This window comes from Nanorana parkeri, unplaced genomic scaffold (genome assembly GCF_000935625.1).
Source record: "Nanorana parkeri isolate BGI_ZX_2015 unplaced genomic scaffold, ASM93562v1 scaffold1080, whole genome shotgun sequence".
NCBI lineage: Eukaryota > Metazoa > Chordata > Amphibia > Anura > Dicroglossidae > Nanorana > Nanorana parkeri.
The window spans coordinates 259,264-284,416 of record NW_017307348.1 but is presented as its reverse complement, the minus strand read 5'-3'; the positions used below and the strand labels follow the sequence as shown (position 1 = coordinate 284,416).

General features: G+C 42.7%; 1 protein-coding gene across 6 annotated transcripts in view; it reads right to left on the bottom strand.

Moving 5' to 3' along the window:
- Positions 1 to 25,153, bottom strand: part of GIGYF2 (GRB10 interacting GYF protein 2) — a 105,813-nt gene that overhangs the window by 21,453 nt on the left and 59,207 nt on the right. For all 6 annotated transcript variants that reach the window (XR_001941790.1, XM_018567659.1, XM_018567658.1 and 3 more), the window contains 14 exons: positions 22,189 to 22,406; positions 21,759 to 21,939; positions 21,491 to 21,664; positions 15,540 to 15,805; positions 15,161 to 15,308; positions 14,898 to 15,058; positions 13,575 to 13,666; positions 13,050 to 13,157; positions 12,836 to 12,936; positions 8,651 to 8,751; positions 7,230 to 7,349; positions 4,843 to 5,100; positions 2,565 to 2,768; positions 517 to 636 (listed from right to left, as the gene is read on the bottom strand). Coding sequence is in view for 5 of the 6 variants with exons in the window: in XM_018567659.1 (XP_018423161.1) it covers positions 517 to 636; positions 2,565 to 2,768; positions 4,843 to 5,100; positions 7,230 to 7,349; positions 8,651 to 8,751; positions 12,836 to 12,936; positions 13,050 to 13,157; positions 13,575 to 13,666; positions 14,898 to 15,058; positions 15,161 to 15,308; positions 15,540 to 15,805; positions 21,491 to 21,664; positions 21,759 to 21,939; positions 22,189 to 22,406 (2,252 nt within the window). In the remaining variant the exon portion in view is untranslated. The remainder of the gene's footprint in view (positions 1 to 516; positions 637 to 2,564; positions 2,769 to 4,842; positions 5,101 to 7,229; positions 7,350 to 8,650; positions 8,752 to 12,835; positions 12,937 to 13,049; positions 13,158 to 13,574; positions 13,667 to 14,897; positions 15,059 to 15,160; positions 15,309 to 15,539; positions 15,806 to 21,490; positions 21,665 to 21,758; positions 21,940 to 22,188; positions 22,407 to 25,153) is intronic.

Here is a 25,153-nt window from a genome sequence, read left to right as displayed (position 1 = left end):
GTGGGGTGGGGGGTGGGGGGGGGGTGGTTGGTATGCTGTGTGAATAGGAACACATACAAATATAGAAAGCTTTTCTCAACTGACTGCAAAAGTGGAAATACACGTTAAAACTACAGGGAGAAGTGACTAGGCCATGTCATGTGACAGGAAATTCACTGCAATTTCTAATTTTTCAGGGTGCTGCATAGCCGCAAATAACTTTGCAAGATATTCCCTATAAGACAACAAACCTTAACTTTTTAAGTATCACAAATCCATGAATAAACTTGTCCCATATTTTCATTAATACTTGTGAGTTGGTGACAAAGGGACAGAAAAGTCACACTTACAATTTTGTTTACTCGTCCTTCCAAATTGCTCACAAAAGGAAGAATATTTTTTGATTTGGGTCAGGAAAAAATAAAACAGCATATTTTCTGCAGTCTTTTATATGGTGATCTCGGAATACAAAAACAATCTAATAGTTCAGTTAACCAGACAACGACAATATCATTAAGAAAAAAAAGAAGTACAGACCTCTTCCTGATTCTGCCGTTCCCTCTCTTCCTCAAGCTTCTGTATCTCTGCCAAAGACAATGCAGACTGAGATGATCCTACAGAATTCACCTGCTGCCCCCATGTGGAAGAAGAAGGTAGCTAAAATGGTAGAGAATGAAAGTAGGTCACAGTGAAAACCTTTCCTCTGAATGCAGTAAAACATGCTACAACCATAATAGAAAATACAGTTGAAAAAAGGTTATTAGCATACCAGTAGGTATCTACAACTTGATCACCTATATTAAACATTATTTCATGGTCTCACAAAATATTTCTATGATTTCTCTATTACCATGTGGCTATAGACTGCCAAATATCTCCTGAACAACGAAGAGCAGCAAGATGTCCTCCTTGAGAACTGCTGTAGTTCACTATTTCCTGTGCAATAGAGTATAGGTTTGGAAAATCTTCCTGTGACAAAAAGCCGCTCTGACCACTGGAGCTGCTTGTTATTGTACCTTAGGAAAAATAGAAAAATTGCAAGCGATGCTTAATGGGATGGGAGCTATAATTGGGCCATTTATAGTAACACTAAACTCAAGTGTTAAATCCTAAAATGTATTCAAGTACCCTAACTATTAACAAAAATGAATCTTATTTGTGTATCACTTGGCTGTAGATCCTCAGATCATCTCTGAATTGGTGCTGGCACTGTCCTTCCTTCTTCTGGAGGGTGGCTACTTTTGTTGCCCATGGTTCCTGTGTGTGTTGCAAAGTAGTCACTGCTCCAAGCTCGCTCCAGTGATGGACTACAATCTCATGTTTGGTTTACTAATTTGTATTGAGGATGTAGTCTATCACGGGAGTGAGCTTGGAGCTGTGGCTACTTTACAACGCACACAGGGACCATGGGGAACAAAAGTAGCCACCCTGCAGAAGGAAGGACAGTGTCAGCACCAATTCAGAGATGATTTGAGGATCTACAGCCGAGTGTTACACAAATAAGATACATTTTTGTGAAAAGTTAAGGTACTTAAATATATTTTTAAGATTTAACTCCGGAGTTTAGTGTCACTTTAAGGCTGTACAGGGATGCACAGATACCAGTGCCGAAATTTGGCATTTTCACGAGAACCATCAGGGTTGCAGCTGGAACCAGGACCTTGCCCTGCGATCTACCACTGTCCTGAAGTCGTTAGTCTGTATTGTTTTAGAAAAACTGTCACATGACAATAACAAAAATGTATCTGTGAAGTGTTTGTGTGATACACAAATAAGATACATTTCTGTTAATAGTTAAAAGAGAACTATGGGGTGTTTTTCCCTATAGTTCTCTTAAGGGTCATGGGAGGACATATACTAGCGTCCTCTCGTGACCCAAAGCTCAGTACTGCTCACGATATACTGAGACCACCGCAGCCGGGACGGATCCCGACATTACTGTCGAGATCCACCCAGCTGCGTGAGTGACAGCTGGCTCTGCCTATCAAGAGGCAGAGCCAGCTATGCCAGCACCCTCCCTGGTTCGTTCCTCCAGTCAGCGCCGGAGGATCGGAGAGGGGAGGGGGGGAATCCCTGCTGGGAGCGGTGACTGACAGTCACGGCTCTCTGCAGGGAGATGATCAAGAAGTGAGCGAGCCACTGTGTGTGTTCGCTCACTTCCCAATCTATTTTCACTCACCTTATAGTTCTCCTTTAAGGTACTCGTGGTTAAGGTCAGCCTAAGGGCCATTCCGCACTGATCCTGTTGTTGGGATGTTGCCAGTGGCAGGATTGCTATGCAGGAACAGACAGATCACCTGCTTCCATGGGTCACTCTTATTTGCCAGCTGGATGAACTATATGCCACTTCCTCATTGGCAACTTACTTTCTGCAGTATTTCCATCAGTGAGAAAGCATCTGTCCGACGAGGGAATAACACATGGAAGCAGGTGAGTATTATGTCTGGAGGTAGGGGAGTATTATGTCTGCAGTTTTAAGCAAGAACTCGCCAGCAACACTATTTCTAGTGTGAAATCAGCCTAAGAATGATGATATAAACAGCAACCACAGCTTTGCCAAAGAAAACCAATGAAGTTTCAACAACCTTCATCTGTGCCAGTTGTTGCTGCTGCTGTTGCTGCTGCAAGCGTCTAAGTGCTTCCTGTTGCTGCTGCCTCTGTCTATTAAGCTCTTTTTGTCTCTGAGCTTCTTGCTTTTTGCGTTCCTCTTCCTCCTGTCGCTGTTTTGACTCTTCCAGCAATCGCTGTGCTGCCTCTTCCTCTTCACGAGCCCACCTTGCTGCCTCCTCCTGCAAGAAAAGAGGAATAAAAGCAATTGTAATAAAGCAGAATAAAGACTGATTAACTTAACAAAAAGACAGAAAAGAGAAAAAAAAGCCATAGACAGCAGAGCAAACAATTCTAAATCACACAGCAACGTAATATTTTGCACCCTACTAGTCTGAGATGTGGTGGCTGCATTCGTTTTCTGTTTTGTATTTCCTTTATTCACCTGGTAATTCTGTCCGAACACGCTTCCTGTCCTAGGGTGACAACGCTTACTCACTGCACTATAACTATGGAGGGGAAGAATTGTCATCCTAGGACAGAGAGTGATATGTCTACAGAACACTTCCTCCTCTCCTGATCTCCAGAACATGAAGGGGGGGGGTCGTTTTGTGGTTTACTTGGTAAACTAGGAACAATGCTAACTGATAATGGTCAGCAAAGACCAAGAGCACAGAAGGTCTTCAATTCAAAAACATTTTTAGAGTTTACATACACGTTAACAAGGCTAAATAGGAAATCCTTAAACATATCTAGAAACAAAAGCTGTTGGAGCTCACTTCATATCTAAATTAAAAGGACAATACCTTGTTATGTTTCAATCATTAAATATAGATTCAACCATTAAAGATAAAAACTAATTAACTGAACTTTCGTTTCTCTCTTTGTTCCTTGACAATCTTGTTTGCATCCATCTTCTGATGTCTCATATTTAAGGTATTTAACTTTTTTACAATATTGCATCTAGTCTGTATTTTCATAGTTCTCTGTATAGGGCACACTCTCTTGACCCCCTCCCTTCAGTCCGGTGTGAAGGTCTTATTTGTTGGAAGACACGCTTAGTGTTGTCTGCCGACACTATGTAATGTAATGTAGAGCTTTTCATTGAATTGTTTATTTGATACCTTATGTATCACTAATTAAATAAATATAGATTTAACCATAAATTAAAGGACGTCTCCTTGATCTGCACCTAAACAAACAAATCACATTGTAACTATAATAATATCATAACATATTTTGAATGAGTTTCCTTTATACAGGAGCTGCAGTCAGTGTTTCAAAGATACAGAGCAGGGCATGGTCATTTCCGCAGGTAGAGTGGGCACAGAGGAGACGGATGCCCTGGGCACATGAGGTACATCCCCCTTCTACACCTTTAATTGATGAAGAACGTGAAAAAAGACACCATATGTACCATATTGTATATATTGCATTAAACAAATAGCTCCATTTTATTAGAGGATAATGCCAGTCCCTAAACATGATGGGGTACAGAAAAAATACTCCTCAGCCATGGTAAATGTGGTTAATAACCAGCTTTACCGTTTCAACATCATATATATGCCTATATTCCTCACCTGGGGGGAAGCGCATACTGTTAGTCGGGTACATACAACACAAAAAAACAATTTAACATAACTTGCAATTACATTTCCCATTAGTATTACTGTTGATAACTTTACAAAATTGCTGCTGTCAGAGAAATGCAGAAGTCAGTGGTGCTTATACTGACAGCACAGGTCTTAAGGTGCCCATACACTGCTTGATTCTCGTACGAGAATCGCGGGAAATCCCACGATCGTACGAGAATCGAGCAGTGTGAACGTCTTTTGTCGAACTAGCCTGCTCGTTCGACAGCTGCGGAACAGGCCGGTGTGCGCACGCGCACACTGCCCGTTCTGCATTGCGGTCATCGGAAGCCCACCCCTCAGCGGGCAGGCTTTCGATGATCGCAAGTACGATCTGCCTGTCCAAGATGGGCAGATCGTACAAGCTTTTAATAAGCTTACGACCAGCGCAAGACAAAAGTCTTGAGCTGGTCGTAAGGTGTATGGGCACCTTTACACAAATGATTGGGAATCATGCTGACAGGTTTCTGATCATATGATCACCACAACAGCTGATTACAATGTCACAGTGATTGCCATTTCATTTTTGCTCAGACACATAGCATTCCATTTCAGTTTTGCTCAGGAGCATAGCTTTGGCAACAAATAGCTGTGACAGAGGAACTCAATACGAACCCTGACAAGATTAAACTCTATTATGAATGAGAGATTTTTTTTTTATAGCACAAGCAGCACATAAACTCACTTGCTTCCTTTGAAGCTCTTCCCTTTGCCTCCTCTCCTCCTCTCGTTTCTTTTCCTCCTCCTTTTTTCGCCTTTCATTTTCTGCCCTTTTCTTTTCCTCTTCAAGTATTCTCCGCTCTTCTTCTTGCCGCCTCCTCTCCTCCTCCTGCCGCCTCCTCTCCTCGAGTAGCCTCCGTTCTTCCTCTCTTTTCCGCTCTTCTTCCTCTATCTGCCTCCTCAGTGCCAGTTCTTGCTCCCTCTGTCGCCGCAGAGCTTCTTCCTAAAAGATAATAAACAAACACTGCTATAAGTACTGGGTCCGATTTCCCAAGCTGACATGGTAAACATGACATACCAGGCACATCGATTCCAGGTGAAAAATTGATAACTTTGGATTTTGATAATACATTAGCTTTACATTGGCAAACAGCGGGTACAAAATTTTTTTTGTAACTGTGTAGGAACACAGGAAGTCTTAAACCTTCGGGTCACTTTGCCGCCTATAGGAGGACAAGACACTGGCAGACAAAAAAACAAAAACTTTAGGCCAGTCCAGGATAACCCGTCCGCTACCAGAACATCTCAGTTTTGTAGCAAAGCAGTACGGGGAAGAACAGTTCGGGGTGGGACCTGCACACCTCAATGGACTTCAAGAAAAGGATTTTACAGCAAATCACTGATCGCTGAGTGTTTGTATACCACTCTCCATCCTGGATCGGCCGTCATAGGAGGCTGAGGTGTGGGGAGGAGAGTTCGGTCTATTTTGACAGCTAACTCCTCCCCCTCACTGCCGACTCAGCCTCCTGTGACAGCTCACGGCAGTCTCCGCCACCACACTGCTCTCCATTCTGTTGGGTCACAGAAGGAAATTTTGGCTTCCTGTGACACTGCTGAAGACTTTGCTCTCCACCCCGCAGCGGTCGGCCTTCTAAAAGTTTCTCTCCTACCATCTGGACGATGCGTGTCAGAGAGAACACAGAGTAGAGCACAGCGGGGAGGAGTGAAACTATGGATGCGCCACAATTTTGGCTGAAGGATGGCACTTTCGGGATTTTGCCAAAAGTGCTTTTTTTGGCCGAAAATTCAGTGTATACCTAGCTTCTCTCCTCCCCGCCTGTCTGTGTGCCTTCTGGAGCCCAGCAGGGAGGAGAGAAGGTTTCAGGATGACCAAGCAGTGTGGGGCAGTGACAGGTGCGGGAGGAGGCCAAGCTCTCCTCCCGCACCACCCAGCTCGGCCTCTTGTGTCAGGATGGAGAGTAGTGTTGTGTGGTGACAGTTGTGATCTGTCACAGGAGGCGGAGCTCTCCTCCCACACCTCTTGGCTCAGCCTTCTGGGTCAGGAGGGAGAGCGGTGAGTGGAGGAGAGCGCTATGATCTGTCACAGGAGGCAAAGCTCTCCTCACCCGCCCTGCCTCCTGCCACAGCCATTTAGGATGGAGAGCGGTATACAAACACTCACCGATCAGCTGACCATTGAGTGTTTGTAAATGCTTAGTGTGTGTGTGCCTACTATGTCCCAGTTATGAATGAATGGGAAGTGATCTACATAATTTCATATTCATTCATGATTGTGGACACGTAAGCACACTATATCCACATGTATGAAGGGGCAGGAACACTCAATATAGAGGATTCCTGTTCAATCATAATAGGGGCTGCAGAAAAAGAGATTGAGGGCAGACACAAAAAAAAAAGTAAAATAAAATAAAAAAATTATTTAAAATTTGACCAATTTTTTATTTTTGGTCTCAACATTTTATGTGTATGTGTTTTGATAAATAATAATAATTTTTGTGTTTAAAAGTAAAAGGTAGTATTAAACTCGTAATCATTTTTGTCCAATAATGAATCCAGATCAAACAATTATACGTTGCCGTGCACAGTATTTCTTTTTGTCCAAGCTCTTAGTCATCATGTCTCTGAACAGTTGACTCCAGCTTTCTCAGCGTCACTTCCCTGAACTTCCTGTCCAGTACAAGATCACAAAGGACAGAGCAGTCTCCAGCAGTTATCCATCTACCAGCTTTTAATAGAGAGGAAGACGGGAGGAAGGAGAAGAGTGGAACAGGAAGCAGGGGAATGACTTGTCTAGCTTGTGCCTTTGTAGAGAGACACACAGCTTACTAGCACACACAAAGGTGGCTCCGTATGACCCTACAAGGAAAAGGAGCCACTCTAAAACAGGATATCAGGATGCTATTTGCATACTAAAAGCCCTGCAGGCTTTGTGGGTCCAGAGCTATACAAAGGCATATAACTATACTATTTTAAGTGTCAGCACAGTGTCTGTACAAATCTTCATATGGTTTGAAAGATTTAAAAATAAACACGAGTTCCCTCCTGCCTAAAGCATACAAATCCCGGCCAGGATATATACACATCTTTTTCCAGCAAGGTTAAGTGTAGTACCTGTTTTCGACGTGCCAGCTCCAATTCTTCCTTTCTTTTCCTCTCCTCCTCTTCAAGCCGTCGACGTTCTTCCTCTTCTTGTTTGGCCCTTATCTCTGCTTCCCTTCTCTCCTGCTCCTGCTAAAAATACAAACAGTTAGCATATATATATATATAGAAGTCTTGGCCTGACTTCCACAAAAAAGAAAAAACAGCAGCAAAAATTCAGGAGGAAAAGAGCAGATCAGGGTTTGATCATTAGGGTATCCAAGTAACCAGCGTATGCTCAGTCAGCATGTAAGTATATTGTGCCCACCACACTGAGCCACACACACACACACACACACACCAACATTAGTGCTGCAGTTCTTTACTGTTCTTGGTAGTTGTCTGCTTAGATACAAGGGTTCAATTCTATCCGTCTTGTCTTACATTGTTTGCCATGTGCAAAAAGACAAGGAAGGGACAGACTACGGTATGCAAACAAACATATGGCTCATAAGCAGGCTTTGTTTATTCCAGTAAATAGGAGAACACATGCGGATAAGGATAATGGTTATATATAAGCTTATGTATACGCCCTTTGTTTAAAAAAATGTTGCATTGTAGAAATAAAAGTTTCCATACTGTCTACAATTTATATTCTGAGAGCTGGCTTCCTAATACTTTTAGGGTCTTCAGTGGATGTGGTTTGGCCAAACTATGATATAAAGCACTAATATCACTAATATATTCAATATTAACGGAATGAACCTCACATTCCTTTCTGATTAAGAAAAAAAGAAAGAAAAGCAGTGCAAATCTACACAGTGGCAAGGATGCACTGGGATTACAGGCATAGGCCAACTAATTAAGGGGTCTATTTTGTTCCTAAAATCAGTACCCCTAGAGAAAAGGACATAATTAGACAAATAAAAAATATCATACATTTCACTACAACCTGGGGATTGTAATGGTCACATGTAAACTAAAAAGGAAAACTTGGTTCAGTTCCCTTCAGAAAAATGATCACTATTCCATTGTGGTTATTGGGGGACACAGATATGTTTGCCTATTATTCAGAGGTCATGACAATCCCCGTGCCCACCCCAAAGGAATATTATATTAGATATTTTTGTACTCAAAATATTTTTTTTTCTTGGGTTTACTGAGGAACATATGCTTAATAATACACAACTCAGGGTGTCATTCTTTTACAGATGCTTAGCTAAAACGAATTAGCAAGTGTCGGTTAAGCAGGGCATAACCCAGAATGGAAGAGTCAATATAGTTAGAATGTACCCACTTTCAGACCGTGTAAAAAGCCCATGGATTGAACGTTGTCTCATAATGAATAATAAGATAACTTTTTCCTTGTACTGCTATGACACAATTGCTCTATCATTTTATGGAATTACATTTTGTCAATACAATGGGTTATCTAGTTTGAATGATCATTTTACCTTAGCAGCTTTAGCTTTTTCCATCTGTTCCAGCTGATCTCTTGATGCTCCCTGAGATGCTGGTTCTACAGGCAGGTCCCACACACTGCTTCCCTCCCACACTAAAACAAAAGGGATTGTAGAATTAAAGCTAGCGATTCAAAACAGATTAAGAGCTAAAAATGTATACTCCAAAACCAATGCAAGCATAATGATGGGAAACCTGAAAATAAAGCTGTATAAAAAAAAATGAATGGAAAAAAAGCCAATATATGTGTAGAAAAACAGAACTGCTGTATTTGCTGTACAATCCATTTTTTGGAGTTCACTGGGGGCCACAGGATAAGAAGCAACTCTTAGACATATTGGTTATACTGCCACCTACAGGGGGAATTGGACACTGGCAAACAAAGGAAATCTGTTTGCCACCACTCCCACTATGTTCTACTTTTGTAAAAAAAAAATATTGGGAGGAGATCTTAAACACAGAAGGTTTGAATCTGTGTCCCTTAATCAACTCCAAAAAAACAGATTTGACGGTGCAAAAATCCTGTTTTCTTTTGCGTTTATTAAGGGGCACAAGATCCAAGGTAATTCTTGTACATATGAGACATCCAAAAGTAAAACAAAACAATAACAAGACCACATACCAGTGTAAAAACTGGGGTCTGCCTGCAGCTCAAAGAGATTTATGCCCGAAGCTTGTATCAGCTGAAGCCTAAACATCCATCTGGCAAAACCAGAAAACTAGACGGTGGCCTTGCAAATTTGGGAAATAGAGGCCTGATGTCTAAAAGCCCCAAAAGGTCTTACAAACCTTGCAGAGTGAGGCTTGACAGGGCAAGGAGGTACCTTGTCTAAGCCAATAGGCTTGAATGATTATCTGTCTGAGCCACCGAGAAATGGTGTAAAGAGAAGCAGGTTCCCCTTCACAGGGTCCACTAGGAATAACACACACTCAGTCTTTCAAACGGAAGCAGCGACTGAGGGGTAAACCTGCACGGCATTACCTACAACCAAGCAGTGAAGGGAAATCTTTGGATATAGTAGTGCTGGACAGAGGAAAAGTTGTCCTGATTGCGGCCAAATTGGCAGACTACAAAATGGTAGTGTCGCATGCCCAAAGCAAAGCACATGTGGAGTTGGTTTGCTGGGAAGATGGAGACTTGTATGCATCCTTTATGTTTATAGAGGCCAGAAAATCTCCCTGGTGAAGGGAAGCCAAGTCACCAGGTCGGTGGAGTTCATGCAAAACGTTTGGAAGTGAATGTTAAATCCAGGATGAGACACATGCCTTCTTTTTGTTTGGGAACTGTAAACAGAATTGAGAAAAATCATTGAAACCTTTTAGCTTCCAGAACAATTTTAATGGCTCTGAATCAAGACATATTCTAGGGGAGCATAGAGGTTTGTCAGCCTGTGCAGAGACACAGGTATGAGGTGGGGCAGAGGCCGAGTGCAACTCTAGCTTGTAGCCCCTGGACACCACGTCTTTTACCCATGATGCTGCTTTCTGACCAGGAGCCCTCAAAGGCCAACAAACCTCCCCCCATTTTGGATTGTGAGGGCGTCAATGCGAAGAGGACTTGTCTGCAGGTCTGGATGTTTTGGGAACCCAGGGATTGCAGTGAAAAAGTAACTGGCTTAGGTCTTTTTTTTTTGACTGGTAAGTTGAGAGATGCAAAATAAACTCTTCTAGGATTCAAAGGTGGGAATCGGTTTGCTAGTTTGAGGCCTTGGTTTCTTTTGTCTCGACAAAAAAGTACTTTTACTGCCAGTGACATCTTAAATAAAGTTGTCTAACAAAAAACAAAAAGACACATTCTTTGTCAAAGGGCAAAAGAGTATTGCACGTATAAGCTCGAAACTCTTCATAACTGAATGGTCAGTAAGCGTAGATTCAGGTTTCTCAGAAATATTGTTAGTCCATTCCCCCAACGCCTGACAGATTGACATAATCGCTATGGCAGGTTGCACAGCAGGAGCTGCCAGGGAGATCAAGAATTTGGCAAAAGCCTCTACACCTTTGTCAGCCTTATACTTAAAAGAGAACTATGGGGTAAGTGTTTTTCCCCATAGTTCTCTTTAGGGTCATTTAGGCTCAGTATATCGCGGGCAATAAACTGAGAGCGCCACAGCCGGGACGGATCCTGACAATACTGTCGAGATCCACCCAGCTATGCGAGTGACAGCTGGCTCTGCCCATCTCGAGGCAGAGCCAGCTGTGCCCGCCCCTCTCCTGTTCATTCCCCCAATCAGCGCTGGAGGATCGGAGAGGGGGAATCTCCGCGGGGAGCAGTGACAGACAGCCACCGCTCACTGGAGGGAGACAATCGGGAAGTGAGCGGATCAGCGGCATGTTTCTGCTCACTTCCCGATCAATAGAGCCGATCTGTGACAGCTTCTTTGTCACAGGTAGGCTCTAACTATGTGGATGAGTGGAAATCACTCACCTCATGGTTCTCCTTTAAAAACACTGGGTCATCCTCTTGGACCACTTTTTTTTATAAAAGCCTTCACAAAAACATATTGTAAGAAAAGTCTTTTGGATGAGAGTACAGATTATCAGGAGCCATCCAGTCTCCATACTGAACCCAGACTAGTAATATTAGTTGTTTTCAGTCAGGGGTTGCTTTATCTTTAAACATGTGGGCCCTGTGTAAATAAGATCTGATACGGTATCTTTTAACTTGGGAGCTAAATCAGCAGGCTAAGGCTCCTGTGGTAAAATCTAATCCAAAACAGAATTGTGTAATTCCTCATCCCATGGCAATTTATCACAAACTGGAGCAGACAGAATGTGGTGCAGTTGTCCATGGCAACCAATCAGCATCTCTCTTCAGTTTGCTCAGGTAGGATTTGAAAATGAGACTGAGAAGCTGATTGGTTGCAGTGCAAATGTGCTCCAGATTTTGCCTGCTCAAATTTTGATAAAATCCCCCCTAGGTGTTTGGGGAGCACTGCAAGGAGAGCCCAGTGCCCAAGGGTCACGTCACAGACAGACCCCAAAATCTTCAGTACAGTGGAGTTCGGAAAAAACCTCCAAGGCAATGCTGAGGATTAACTGATCCCAATAATTGTAAAAGAAGTGGAGCTTTACAGTATAACAAACATATCTTGACTGAAGAAAAAATAAATATATTGAAATCTTGAGTAAAAATGGTTTACGTCCACTCTCCTAGGACACTAGTAAAGAAAACTGAAGCATTATAGGAGTGGGAGGGGTTATACCCAACCGGAAAACACCTTTTCTTGTTTTGCCAGTGTGCAATTCCTCCAGTAGGGGGCAGTATAACCCATGTGTCCAAGAATTACTTCCAACCCTTTGTCCCTTTATGAACAAGAAAAAAAAAAAAAAGTGACTTTACATTGTCATTGTCTTTTGTTGTTTTGTAATCCGTTGAATAAGCAGTATGTCTGACATTTCGGTAAAAGTTGTTCAAAAGTGTAAGACAAAAATGTCTTCCAACTGCAATATTAAGTAATCCTGTTAGTGTTAGATCTGACCCAATAAACTAGGCTTGTATGGCACAAGCATGAATGGCATTAAATTTGTTAAAGCAGCGTTTATCGAACTACTGACAAGTGACAATGCAGTAGCACACTTGGGAGAAGGACACAGCTTTGTTACCCTGAAACAGGAAATGTCTGAACGTGTCTGAACCTTCATGGCAGGCTCATCAGGGATTATTTTAATTAAAGATACATATTTAAAAATATGAAAAACTACTTAAAAATTACATTAACATATTAAAGCTCATACAAGGTTTTATTGATTGGGATTCCCTTTAAAGCTGTATGTACAGGGTGTTATTTGTGCAGGTTTGAATCGTCACTGGGTTTAGAGACTCTGCCAATGGTACAGCAAATTGTGCAGTACAGGTGAACATTGTTTTCGTCCCACAGCAATATGGGCAAAACAGGTGGCACCAAAATGGATTCACTGTACTGCAGAACTCATTGTTACATCAGACCACGACTGAATCAAATGTAAAAGTAAATTGAGCAAATTACAATGAGGGCAATTGTAATTCTAGATACACAACGTTTAAAGGACATCCTTTAGATTCCACCCCACTGTACATAAAATGGGTGAGCTGCTAGGCAAATCAGATCTACCCAAGATCTCTTTCAAAACACAAAAAATAACCATGTAAACTGGAATCTTGCATATGAAGAACATGGCCTATGCCATGCAAAGCTTACTTGTGGGTGGAGGAGCAGCTGTCTGAAGTTCCCATAAAGGCGTGTTATCTGGTACAGACATAGCTCTTGTCATTGCAGGAATAACTGTCTGTTCAGATATTCTACGAGAAACAGGAAAACCAATGCATTAGATTTAAAATCAATTCTCCTATCAGATATTAAAAAAAAATAATGCATCTGTGAGGTTGATGACACTGTCAACGTGAGAAATTACCTCATCTTCAGAGCCTGGAACTGCTGTAAGAGAAGAGTTAGCTGTTGCTGCTGCTGTGATGAAAGAGCTGCTTTCTGCTGCTGTGCCATCATCTGGGCATATTGCTGTCTGTGTAGACAATAGTAAAATACAGTTATAAAAACTGCATCACCACCAACAGAACAAAACATGCAAAACGAAAAAAAAAAAAGGAGCATGTAGCAGAACGGAAACCTAAAAGGGCAGACATCCACCTCACCAAAGAAATGCCCCTGGTGGATACATGATTAGAAACCAACATTGGCATTTCTGTTAAATTGTGAACAAATATGCCAATTGGTATTGAGGTTACATTGTATTATGATTACATTTTTATGTGACGCAATAAAAGGTGACAAATTTTAAAACTGTAAGCCGGTTAATGGCGGCACCTTAAAAGTCCCTCAAACATACATGCTTGAATAATCTAGGAGGAAAGGGACATGGTGCCAAAATCACTAATCAATACAAAAATCTTAAATAGTATCAGCTTTATAATAAACTCACTGTATTAGAAACTGCTGGTAGTGCAGCTGCTGCATCTGGTACAGGGTTGTCATCTCTTGGTGGCGGCCAATTTGCTCAGGTCCCAGCTCTCCCTGTAAAATGAAAACAGTGTAAGGTTAAAGACTCAAACTCTGTTCACGTAAATTGAAGTGTAGGTCAGGGGAACATTTATGAAAACATGCATTATGTGTCTGCAATCCATGCACATTCCCCTAGGTTTTATCCATATAAAGGCCATACAAGCACAGAGAAAAACCTGTTGTTCTGCCAAAAATGCCCTCAGCTCCTATGTCCTGATGTGGGCTCACAATACACAGCAATTTGTGGAGTGAGAGGTGTCAACCCTGCCCAGTTCTGTAAATTACACAGACCAAGTGCATTTTACAAAAAATGAGAGAGAAAAAAAGCGCAAAATTACAAGAAAAAAGAAACTGCTGTACCATGTTGATGCAGGGAGCATCTGATTGGATGCAGGGCATTTTTCTTTTTTTATTTGCGGTGATCTTGATAGAACTGTCTTTTTTCGAATTGACTGTAACATGTAACAACATGTAACTTTTTACATGCTCTGTAAAAACAACTCTTACAGAAACTTGAGAGATCTATGGCGTGAGGGAACTACACTCATCCCCATAGTTAGAGCTAACGTGTGACATTAAAACTGTCGCACGTTGGCTCTATTGATCAGGAAGTGTGTGGAAACATACCACCGCTCGCTGACATCGCGATCCTCTCCTTGCGGAGGGCGGTTACGGTAAGTCACCGCTCCATGCAGGGATTCCACCCTCCCTTCTCCGCAGAAACATGTCGCCCATCCGCTCACTTCCCAATCGTCTCCCTGCAGTGAGCGGTGACTGTCAGTCACCGCTGCCCGCAGGGATTCCCCCCTCCCCTCCAGTGCTGATTGGAGGAATGAATGAGGGAGGGGGCGGGCAGGCACCGCCTCATCCAGTAGGGTGGATCTCGACAGTATTGTCGGGATCCGTCCCAGCTGCGGCATTTTTAGCATATAGTGGGGTATATACGGAGTTTTGGATTACAGGAGGTCGTTAGTATATGTTCTACTGTGACCCTAAAGAGAACTATGGGGAAAAAAGGTTACCCCATAGTTCTCCTTTAAGGCTCCATTCACACTTGCCACTTGCATATTTATGCAGGCTAGATGCTTTGCTTATGCTTGTAGATACCAGATGCATCTAGTACGAAATATGCATTTACAAAACTATTTTAGGTGCTTCTAATCGCACCTAGTGTGAATGAAGCCATAATGCTTTACATAATGCGAACATGCCAACGCAAAAAGGAAAATGAAGAATGACTTACTAGTCTGGGCGTTGGAGGTGTAATGAATGGAACTCTGCCCCATAATTTAATAATGTCACTGAGTGGCTGAAAGGTCTCATCACATACTCTCCGCAACAACAAAGTAATTGGAAAGTATCCAGCTTGATACCATTCGGCCATTTCTCGATTACCAAAAGGACCTATAAAATACAGAATTGTAATAAGACGTTATTAGAAGACTGAAAAGTGACAGAAGCAAAAAAACACAAAAAATGGACTCACAGTAATAAGTCAAGGCTCACCCTGAATGTCTCCCTGTGGATCTTTATAGTACCACTTTTGTTGGTTATCTGGAGATGGTCCTTTCACTCGATGATCTAGCACTTTCCCTCTTAATCTGTCATCATCTAGCGCCCCGTCCTGCAGGTACGCCACCATCTGCTGTGCTTGCTACACCATACAAATGACTTATTAGCAATCCACTTATAAGTGAGACAGTAATAACTTTACACTCTTCAACCCTTTTATGACTGTTTGAAAGAAAAGTTGTCCTATTTTAGCTCTATAAACAGGAACATACAAGCCCATGTATCTCTGTCAGGTGAAATAGAAAAGATGAAATTATGAAAAACGAGAACTCATGTAGGTTTCTGCTAGGTTAATGCAACAAAAGGGTTGTACCTGCTCCATATGTTCTAGCCCATCCTCTTCATCAGGTTCAGAAAGAAGACTGCCCATGCCAGGTGCAGCATTGACCGAGGGATGGCTTGATACTGAGGTGCTGTCTATGTGGAGAGTTGCAGAATTTGGGGAATGAACTGCTGGTCCTTGATGACGACCTTTTACTTGTCGAGCAGCAGTACTTTGGCTAAATGCAGGAGATATGGATTGAGGTATACAAGGAGCTGTTGACTTGTTGGAGACTCTGGGACCATGTGAAGTAGAATCTACAGAAATAAACTGATTTAAAAACTACAAATACAATTAAATTAAAAATGAAACAACAAAATATACATAACTGCAAAACAAATGTGCATTCTAATAGTATTGCGTGAAGACCAGCGGGCTTACTTCATGAAATAGGATTTTTGTACTCGCTTTAAAATCCCTTTCTTAGGGTCCATTGAGGGGCACAGGAAATCTTTCACGTATGGGTTTTACTGCTGCCTACAAGAGGATTTGACACTGACAAAAAAAAAGTAGGCCAGCCCAGGATAACTACTCCTTATACCCGCATTATTCAGTGTTGTTGCAAAACCGTACTGAGAACAAGATCATAAACTCAGAGAAGTGGAAATTGTAACCCCCTCAATGGATTCCAAGATAAGGATTTTATGGCGAGTATACAATTCCTATTTTCTTTCTCGTCCATTGAGAAACACAGGAAGTTTTAAACCTATGGGACGTTCAAAAGTAATCTGAGGGGTGGGCAACATAGCAAACAATACACTAATAGGCCCAAAATACAACAGAGAACCAGGGACTGTCTGCAGCTCAAAAAGCAGCCTGACGGACCTTATGCTGAGGCAGGCATTAGATATGGTCAAAATGTCTACCTGACAGAATTTAGAAAATGTGTGTACATAAGACCAGGGAAATAGTTGCTTGAGGCCGAAAAACGCCCAAGAAGTACTAACAGGTCTTGGTAGGGTTGGTTTTGGCATGAAAGGTTAAAACCCGATCCTTGAGACCATAAGCTTTGATGATGATCTGTCTGAGCCACCAGGGATTCTGGATTCCCCAAAAAATATCAGTCATTTTAAAAGGAAGCTGTAACAGAGACAGACTCACAGCCCAACCACATCCAGACATAAGGACATTTTCTTTCAGTGAACTAGAGTCGGACAGAAGAGTCAGAAATCTGAGCTCAAATTAAGACATTCAGAGCTTGGGCCGGGTACTCCATTTGGGTTTGGGAACGGTGAACAGGTTGGAGTAAAATCCGGGGCCGTCCGTATGATGAAGAATTCTTGAAGAGCAAGGGAAAAAAAGGCGCTAGCAAAAACAGAGCTAAAGAAAAGCCACCCATCATTCAAGGACACAAGCAAAAAAACTAGCATGCTGGTAGTAGGAGGGGTTATCCTGGGCTGACAGTTTTTTGTTTGTTTTCCAGTGCCCATTCCTCCTGTGGACAGCTGTATAACCCAAAAGTGAAAGACTTCCTGTGCTCCTCAATGGATGAGAAAGAAACCAATTATATGTAAAAGTGCAGAATCCCACAGCAACCAAACTTCCATTCATTTTAGGCTGGACTACTGACAGGAACTGTGAATTGGTCCCAATATTGACATGGGAAAATGTGTTGGTATGCTTACCGCTCATTAAAACAATGCTTCAGTCTCATGTTTATCTACATGCCTTTGGTATACATGTAAAACAGAAAAGTTACTTGCTTTACAAAGATATTTTAAAATGGCTTGGACAAATGTGTTGGTACCCCTAGAAAAGTTTTAAAATAATTGGATCAGAGTGACATTTCAAACTAACGGCTTTCTGTAGTAGTAGGTTTCTTACTATCACACATTCCTGTAATTGGTCAGCCTACTTGAAAGTAGTCTCTGCTGTTTGGTGTCATCATGTGCACCACACTAAACATGGACAACAAGGAGAGAGAGTTATCAGAGGGAATGAGAAAGAAAATATATAAACCAGCACGTCAAAAGGTAAAAGCTATAAGACCATCTTCAAACAGCTTGATGTTCCTCTGACTACAGCTGCAAACATTAAAAGGAGAACTATGAGGTGAGTGCTTTTCACTCACCTCATAGTTCTAGCCGACCTGTGACAATGAGACTGTCACAGGTCGGCTCAGTAGATCGGGAGGTGAGCGAACACATACCGGGTTCGCTCGCCTCTCGATCCTGTCCCGGCTCTCTGCCGTGACAGGGGGAGGGGCTGGATTCCCCTCTCCCCGCTCCGATCTGCCAGCGCTGACTGGCAGAACGGACAGGGGAAGGGGGCGGGTACAGCTGGCTCTGCCTCTAGATAGGCAGAGCCAGCTGTCACTCACGCAGCTGGGCGGATCCCGTCATCTACGTCGGGATCCGCTCCGGCGTCTCAGTATACCGCAAGCTGTAGCTTAGGGTAACGGGAGGACGCTAGTTTGTGTCCTTCCGTTACCCTAAGGAGAACTATGGGGAAAAACATTGACCCCATAGTTCTCCTTTAACAGGGAGTTTAAAGTCCATTGGAGTGTAGCAACCCTCCCTAGACATGACTGCAAGAGGAAGATTGAGCCTTAATTGAACAGAAAGATAGTGCGTATGGTAGACAAATAGATAGGGAAAACTTTCAAAAAAGAGACAAGCTGAATTCCAAGGTCAAGGTACACAAGCGTCTGATCGCACCATCTGTCAATTTTGAACTTCTTAATGACCAGTGGCGTCCATAGTACGTCACTGGCATCGGGCCCGTTTACACAGAAAAGCCGCCAGGGACTCTGTTTAAACTTGTAAAGCCAACTCGCTTCTAGGGGCCGGTAAACGGGACAGCTCTGCCCCACCCGACACCCCGCCGTGTTTCCCAGGTTCCGCTTACAGGCCAGGCTTCTCTGGTGTCAGGTGGAAGATTGATGAACCTCCGTTCACCGATCTCCTCCCCGTACTATGGGACCGGGAGAGATGCAGATTACATCACTTCCGGTCCCATAGCTGTCAGTGCTGGGCTTCTGAAATCCAGCAATATGCTATTAAAGTGCGATCTGCACTTCAATAGCTTATTTCAAGTGTAAAGGTGACACTAGGGGTCTTTTAGAGCCCCAGTATCACCTTAAAGAGGACCTGTCACTGCCAATAAGCTATCACATGGGGGGCTTGTAATCCCCCCTATGTGATAGTAATTAAAGTAAAGTTTTAAAAAATAACAGCTTTTAAAATTATTACATAAAATAAATGTAAAAATAATTGTAAAATGTTTTCGAAGTCCCCTGCACGCGTGTCTGCACGTAAACACATGTCGGGTGCACCTATGTATGAAAACGACGATCACGCTACACATGTTGGGTATTGCCATGCACGCTGAAGTGAGAGAAATAATTCTAGGGCCAATATTTACGCCCATCTCTAAACTGATGACCCATGGGGGCTTTTACAGCGTCGTCTAAGGACTTTTTGGGGTACTGAATTTTGCCGCAGTTTCACGGACGCACACAATTTTTAACCTGGGCATGTTGGGTATCTAGTTACTCGTTGTAACCTCAACTTTTACATTTTATTTAAAAAATGGCTATTTATTGTGTTTTGGGGCATCTAAGTGCTTTTATTATCACATTTTGGGGTTTGATAAGGAGTCGCGCTAATATCGTTCAACATAAAAATTTGCAAATGCCACCATTTTATTCTACAGGGTCTTGGCTTTCAGAAAATATATAATATTCAGGGGGTTTAAGTAATTTTCAGGATTACTTAAATGCGGATTATTACATGTACACAAAAAATGAAGAAAAAAAAAGTCCTCGGTCATGAAGGGGTTAAAGGACAGTGGGCTCAAAGGAAAATGCCCCAGTTGAAAGAAAAACATGAAAAAGCCAGACTGGAATTTGCTAAAATGCATATTGGCAAGCCATATTCCTTATAGGAGAATGTCCTTACTATAGTAACTGAGACAAAACTGGAGCTTTCTGGTAAGTCATATCAGCTCCATCTTCACAGTCAAAAAAAAACAAGGTTTCAAAGAAAAGAAAACCATGCTGTGAAACATGGACAAGGCTCAGTTACGTTTTGGGGCTGCACTGCTGTGTAGGGCACAATGAAATAACCAAAAACTATCAAGAAATTCCCCGAGTGAAACGTACTGCCCAGTGTCAAAAAGCTATGTCCCAGTTGCAGGTTATGGGTTCTCCAACAGGATATTGACCCAAAAACACACTGCTAAAAAGCACCCAAGAATGGTGGTGAACAAAACATATCTACTATACTATACTATACTATCCTGAAGTGGTTACTTTGAGCCCTGATCTGCATCCTATGGAGTATCTATGGAAAGAGCAGAAACATGCAATCTGCAGAAGGCACCCTTCAAACCTGAGACAGCTGGAGCAGTTTGCTCAAGAAGAGTGGGTCAAACTACCTGTTGGCAGGTGCAGAAGTCTCAGTAAAGGTGCCCATACACTGCACGATTATCGTACGATAATCGTATGCGATCGGGTTTTCGTACGATAATCGAGCAGTGTGAACGGAGACGTGCGACCGTTTCTACTGTACGGTCGCACGTCTTCTGTCGAACCAGCATGTTCGAAAACCAGCCGGGAATCGTACTATTCTCGGCTGGTTAGAACGGTGCTCGGAAGATAAATGCTGAACGGGCCGGTGTGCGCACGCGCACACTGCCCGTTCAGCATTGCGGTCATCGGAAGCCCGCCCCTCAGGAGGGCGGGCTTGCGATGATCGAGAGTGCGATCTGCCTGTCCAAGATAGGCAGATCGTACGTTTTTTTAATCCCTTTACAACCATCGCAAGACTAAAGTCTTGCGATGGTTGTAGAGTGTATGGCCACCTTGAGAGCTATAGAAATTGCTAATCTGCACTGAATCCATCTAAAGGTTGTGGAACAAAATATCAGATGAAGGGTCCCATCATTACTGTCCAGGCCATTTTCATGTGTTTTATTATTGAAAATAATCTATTGAATCAAAAACCAAAGTCTGATTTTTATTAAATTTGGAACAATTATGGATGCCATTAGTTCGGTCACTTACAGTATACGTTAATATCAGAGAGGATTGTGGGTACTACTTTCAGGGAAAGGTACCAACAAATTTGTCCATGTCTGAACCCACTGCATTTTCCCTAAGCAAGTAAAAAGACCACAAGGTTTGCTCACACCTATGTACTTACAGTGCCATTGGCAGCTTTTCTAATTGCTCCATATGTATACTAGACATATTACAGGTTGATCAGTTCATCTATTAAAATAACTACCACAGGTCAGAAAAGGAAAGAAGTACTGCCCTAAACCGATGAATTTTTATTTCACCTCCAAACCTGCAATAAAAACGTGATCTTTATAGCTGCCTTGTTCCACTTTTTCTTTTAGCAACTCCAATATGCTATTACTCTTGCAGCATAGCCATTAGGCTAGGTTCACACCTGGGCGACTCCTGACCGCACGGCAATCGTGCACAAAACCGCTCACGGTTTTGTGCACGTGTCACGGAATCGCTCACCACCATTATTTTCTAATGGCACCCCAGTCGCGCCGGTTTCCTGCCACAATTTCGCCCGTGCAATTGAACATGATAAAAAAGCTGTGTGTCGTGTGCCACAAAAAAAAGGTACTTGTACCTTTTTATAGCGATTGCTGCGCGGATGTAACCCCATTGAAATCAATGGGGCCGTGCGCCAACCGCTGTGTGCACTAGCACACGATCGTGCAGTCTCGGGTGTTGAACCTAGCCTTATACTTCTGCTATACCACATATACTATTACTTGCACTCATGCACCACATATATAAAAGTGACTCTTTTAGCATACCTTTATACTTGGCTATGCTCTTACACCATATACAGTGGCAAGAAAAAGGATGTGAACCTCTTGGAATTAACTGGTTTTCTGCAGTAATTAGCCACACAAGTTATCTAATAAACCAGTGAAACATACTGGACTTTCATGCATTTTTAGCAAAGGATTCTTACCTTCTTTGTGGTTTGGTGGGGTTGGTGGTTTTGGAGGTGTTTGGGGTCTCACATCCTGCTCAGTGCTATTGGATGCTGGGTGATGAGTTTTTTTCTGGACAGGCGGCTCAATACCAGGGTCAGTCTTTATGACTGGAGAGGGTGTCCTGTGTTTTGATTCAGGAGGCGTGGCCACTAAGACAAATACACACAACAGAAATGTAAAATTGAATACCAAATTCCTGATGACTCCATGTTAAGTAATGGCATGCATAGTAACCAATTATACTTTGCCTGTCTTCACAGCTGTCCTTTCTGCCCTCCTCATTTGCTTCTACTTTGGGCAGGTCCGATTCTGCCTCCTTGGCCTCCTCTGAGATGCTACCTTCAGAGTCAGTATGCTCCTCCCCCTCCGCAGAGGGACGGAAGTCTAACTCCTGCTCCTCAGGGATTGGCTCTTTCTGCACCTTCTGGAAAATTTCAAATTTTAAAATTTTAAAAGAGAACATCTTGCAAAAAACACATATATGACATGATCTTACTTTCTCAAAAATTGCCAACTACAACACTGAAAAGTTCCATTTTAAATGCATTACTAAATTATTACCAAAAGGAAGGAGGACATGAAGATGGAAGAGGAAAAAAAAAGCCTACAATGTACAGAGGAAGTATGATTCAGGGAATGGAAGCCTTACAGTATTTTGGTCACAATAGCACACCTTGGAAGGTAGGAATGCTCCTGAGGAGTCAAAGGTGCCCGTCTCATCTTCAGCATCTTCCAGACACCATTCTGGCAAGCTGTCCCTCTCATCTTCTACACTTCCTGAGCCACTGCGTGTCCTACGGTAACCACGTTCATCGTCTCGTTCTCGAAAGTCAAACTCAAACCGTCTACGCCGATCTGGATGTTCTCTCCACCCAGGGCCCCGAGCTCCATCTTTGGAAAAACAAGCACACATATTAAAAATAAGCCAAAGACGAATCCACAGAGCAAGCAAATTCGGTTTCTCAGAAGATCTCCACCCACACTTTAAAAAAAAAATCCCCAATATTACAGTTTTCAGAAGAGAACCTGTACTCTGCCTATGTGTAAAGTTATCAGGTACAGTATATTCAATTTTTAGGAGGCTCTACCAACTTTCCCAATGCTTCTCTGCTGCCCAACCTGAGCCAGAGTTCCAGGAAATATCTGATAATTCTGTGTATAGGGGGAGAGAGACATGTGACAGTCCCCGTCTCCCCACAGCGCAGTGCTGAGCAGCCAATTAACATGTCTGTCACATTAGTACCTTGTAGGGCCCTGTATGTTGTTTTTATTTCGGAAAAGGTCAACTTTAACCACTTGCCATCTGCCCATTGTGAATAAACGGACGAATGTACCTGTACGTAATTTTTTCTGCTCCCGTGCTGGGTATGTAAACAGCCGCTACCGACTGTTGCATACAAGCGTTCAACCGGCTCTATAGCTTGTATGACACTAAAAAGGTGCACGCGCCCCTCCAACGCCGCTGCCGGTTTTCCCAGGCTCTGCTGTCCCCCTTGCGGGCCCGGGACCAGCACAGCGACTACTAGCAGTGAGAACGAAGGGGAGATCAGCATTCCCCCTACGCTGATCTCTCCTTCTCTCTCTTTTAAGGCAGAAGCAGTGAGTATTACATCACTTCTGCCTTTGCTGTCATTTCTCTGGCTGCTATAGCCAGAGAAGTAGCTGGTGAAGCAGATCTCTGCTTCATCAGCTTCTTTAGGGGGTCCGAAGGTGACCTTAGGGGTCTTAGAGACCCCTGATGTCTCCACAAAGAGGACCTGTCATTGTATATTGGCTAACATATGGGGGGCTTGTGGGGGGGTACATATAAATATGCGTCGGGAGCTACTAAATGCTAAAACAACGATTACGCCACACATTACATATCACCATGAATGTCGCAGTGAGAGCAATCATTTTAGGGCCATTAATCACTGATGACACTAAACTGATGAGCGGTAAAAGCTTTTAAAGTGTTGCCTATGGACAATTTTAAGTATGGTCGTTTTTTGCGATTATGCGGGCGAACGCAGATTTAAAGCTTAACATGTTAAGGTGTCTATTTACCTGACGTGACCCTGTCTTTTATATTTTACCAAAAAAACATTACCTAGGGAGAACAAGCGTTTTCTTCCAAAATGTTCAAACTTTTTTCGTTATATAGTAAAAAAATAAAGTGCTGATTAAATACCACCAAAAGTAAGGTCCATCTGTCCCCAAAAAATGGCATAAAATTCATTTCAGTACAGCGTTGCATGACGGAATAAACGTCAGTCAAAGTACCGCAGCGCTGAATACTGAAAAATGGCCTTGCAAAGAAGGGGGTTTAACACCCCGGTAAGCAAGTGGTTAACAAGAATTTCAAGGTGCTCCGATTGGGGCAATGAGGTAAGCGTAGGGTAGGGGAATACAGTCTCTCTAGGACTCTCAGTCCTCAATCTCTTTCTCTAACTTAAAAATGAAATTTTGCAAAGGCACCCAAAGGCTGTTAAAAAAAAAATAATGAAAGAATAAAAAACACACTAAGGGCCTATTCACAAGCATGTGACAAGTTACTGGCGTACATTGTAGGTAAGTCTATATTGCTGCAGGCCAAGCTGCTAGTTCAGCATGCAATCAGGCAGATCGTACTTGCGATCATCGAAAGCCCGCCCCGCTGATGGGCGGGCTTCTGATGACCGCAGTGCTGAAGGGCAGTGTGCGCGTACTGGCCCGTTCCGCAGTTGTCGAAGGAGCACGCCACTAACCCGCCGACAATCTTACGATTCTCGGAGGGTTTTCTAGCATGCTCCTTCGACAAAAGACGTGCGACCGTACAGTAGAAATGGTCGCACGCCTTTCATACACCTTGCGACTATGGTACGATCGTGGGATTTCCCGCGATTATCGTACGATAATCGCAAGGTGTATGGGCACCTTTAAGCTGGCCATACAGGGGGCAATTTGATGTCAATGAAGCGGCAGGTGGCAATTTCTTAGCGTGATCAAACTTACGATTCCATTTTTTGTCAAAATCACAAAGCAAAGAAATACAAAAGTGCTTTCAGCTGACTGATCCAAGTTGACAAAATTGTTGCAGTTTTTTCCCATTTGGGTTTCATTTGCATTTAATCTTTTAATAACTGTGTCAATTCATTGTCCAGTTAAAAAGGAGAAATCCAGATAAAAATTTTTATTAACCCTTGCAGTGCGGGGGTAGTACTACTGCAAGGGTTAATAAACAGTTCTCTTAACTTCATCAACAGAATTTTTGCAGTTGTTTGTGCAATTTCATCCCATTCTATTTGCAATTCCAGTGGCTCTAAACTGGATAAAATTGACTGAAAATTGCCATGTGCATGGACAACTTTATTCTCTGTGAAATGATTAATATGAGTTCAAGTTGGTTCTAGGAAAGCAATCATCAACAGTTTATTTACAAAAATGTTTATCAACAGATGGAGCTCAACTAATAGTGTTCTCCGCTCACTCAGCACTTCCCACAAAGTTCTGCATTACACTCCCGGTACACAGGCAGCCTATTTCATCTTCTAATAGCCCATCAGTAGTCTCTGACAGGATCTCACAGTACAAACTTTGCTGTACAGCGATCCCCAACCCTTCCGGCACCAGGGACTGGTTTCATGGAAGAATATTTTTCCATGGACCAGGAAGGGGGG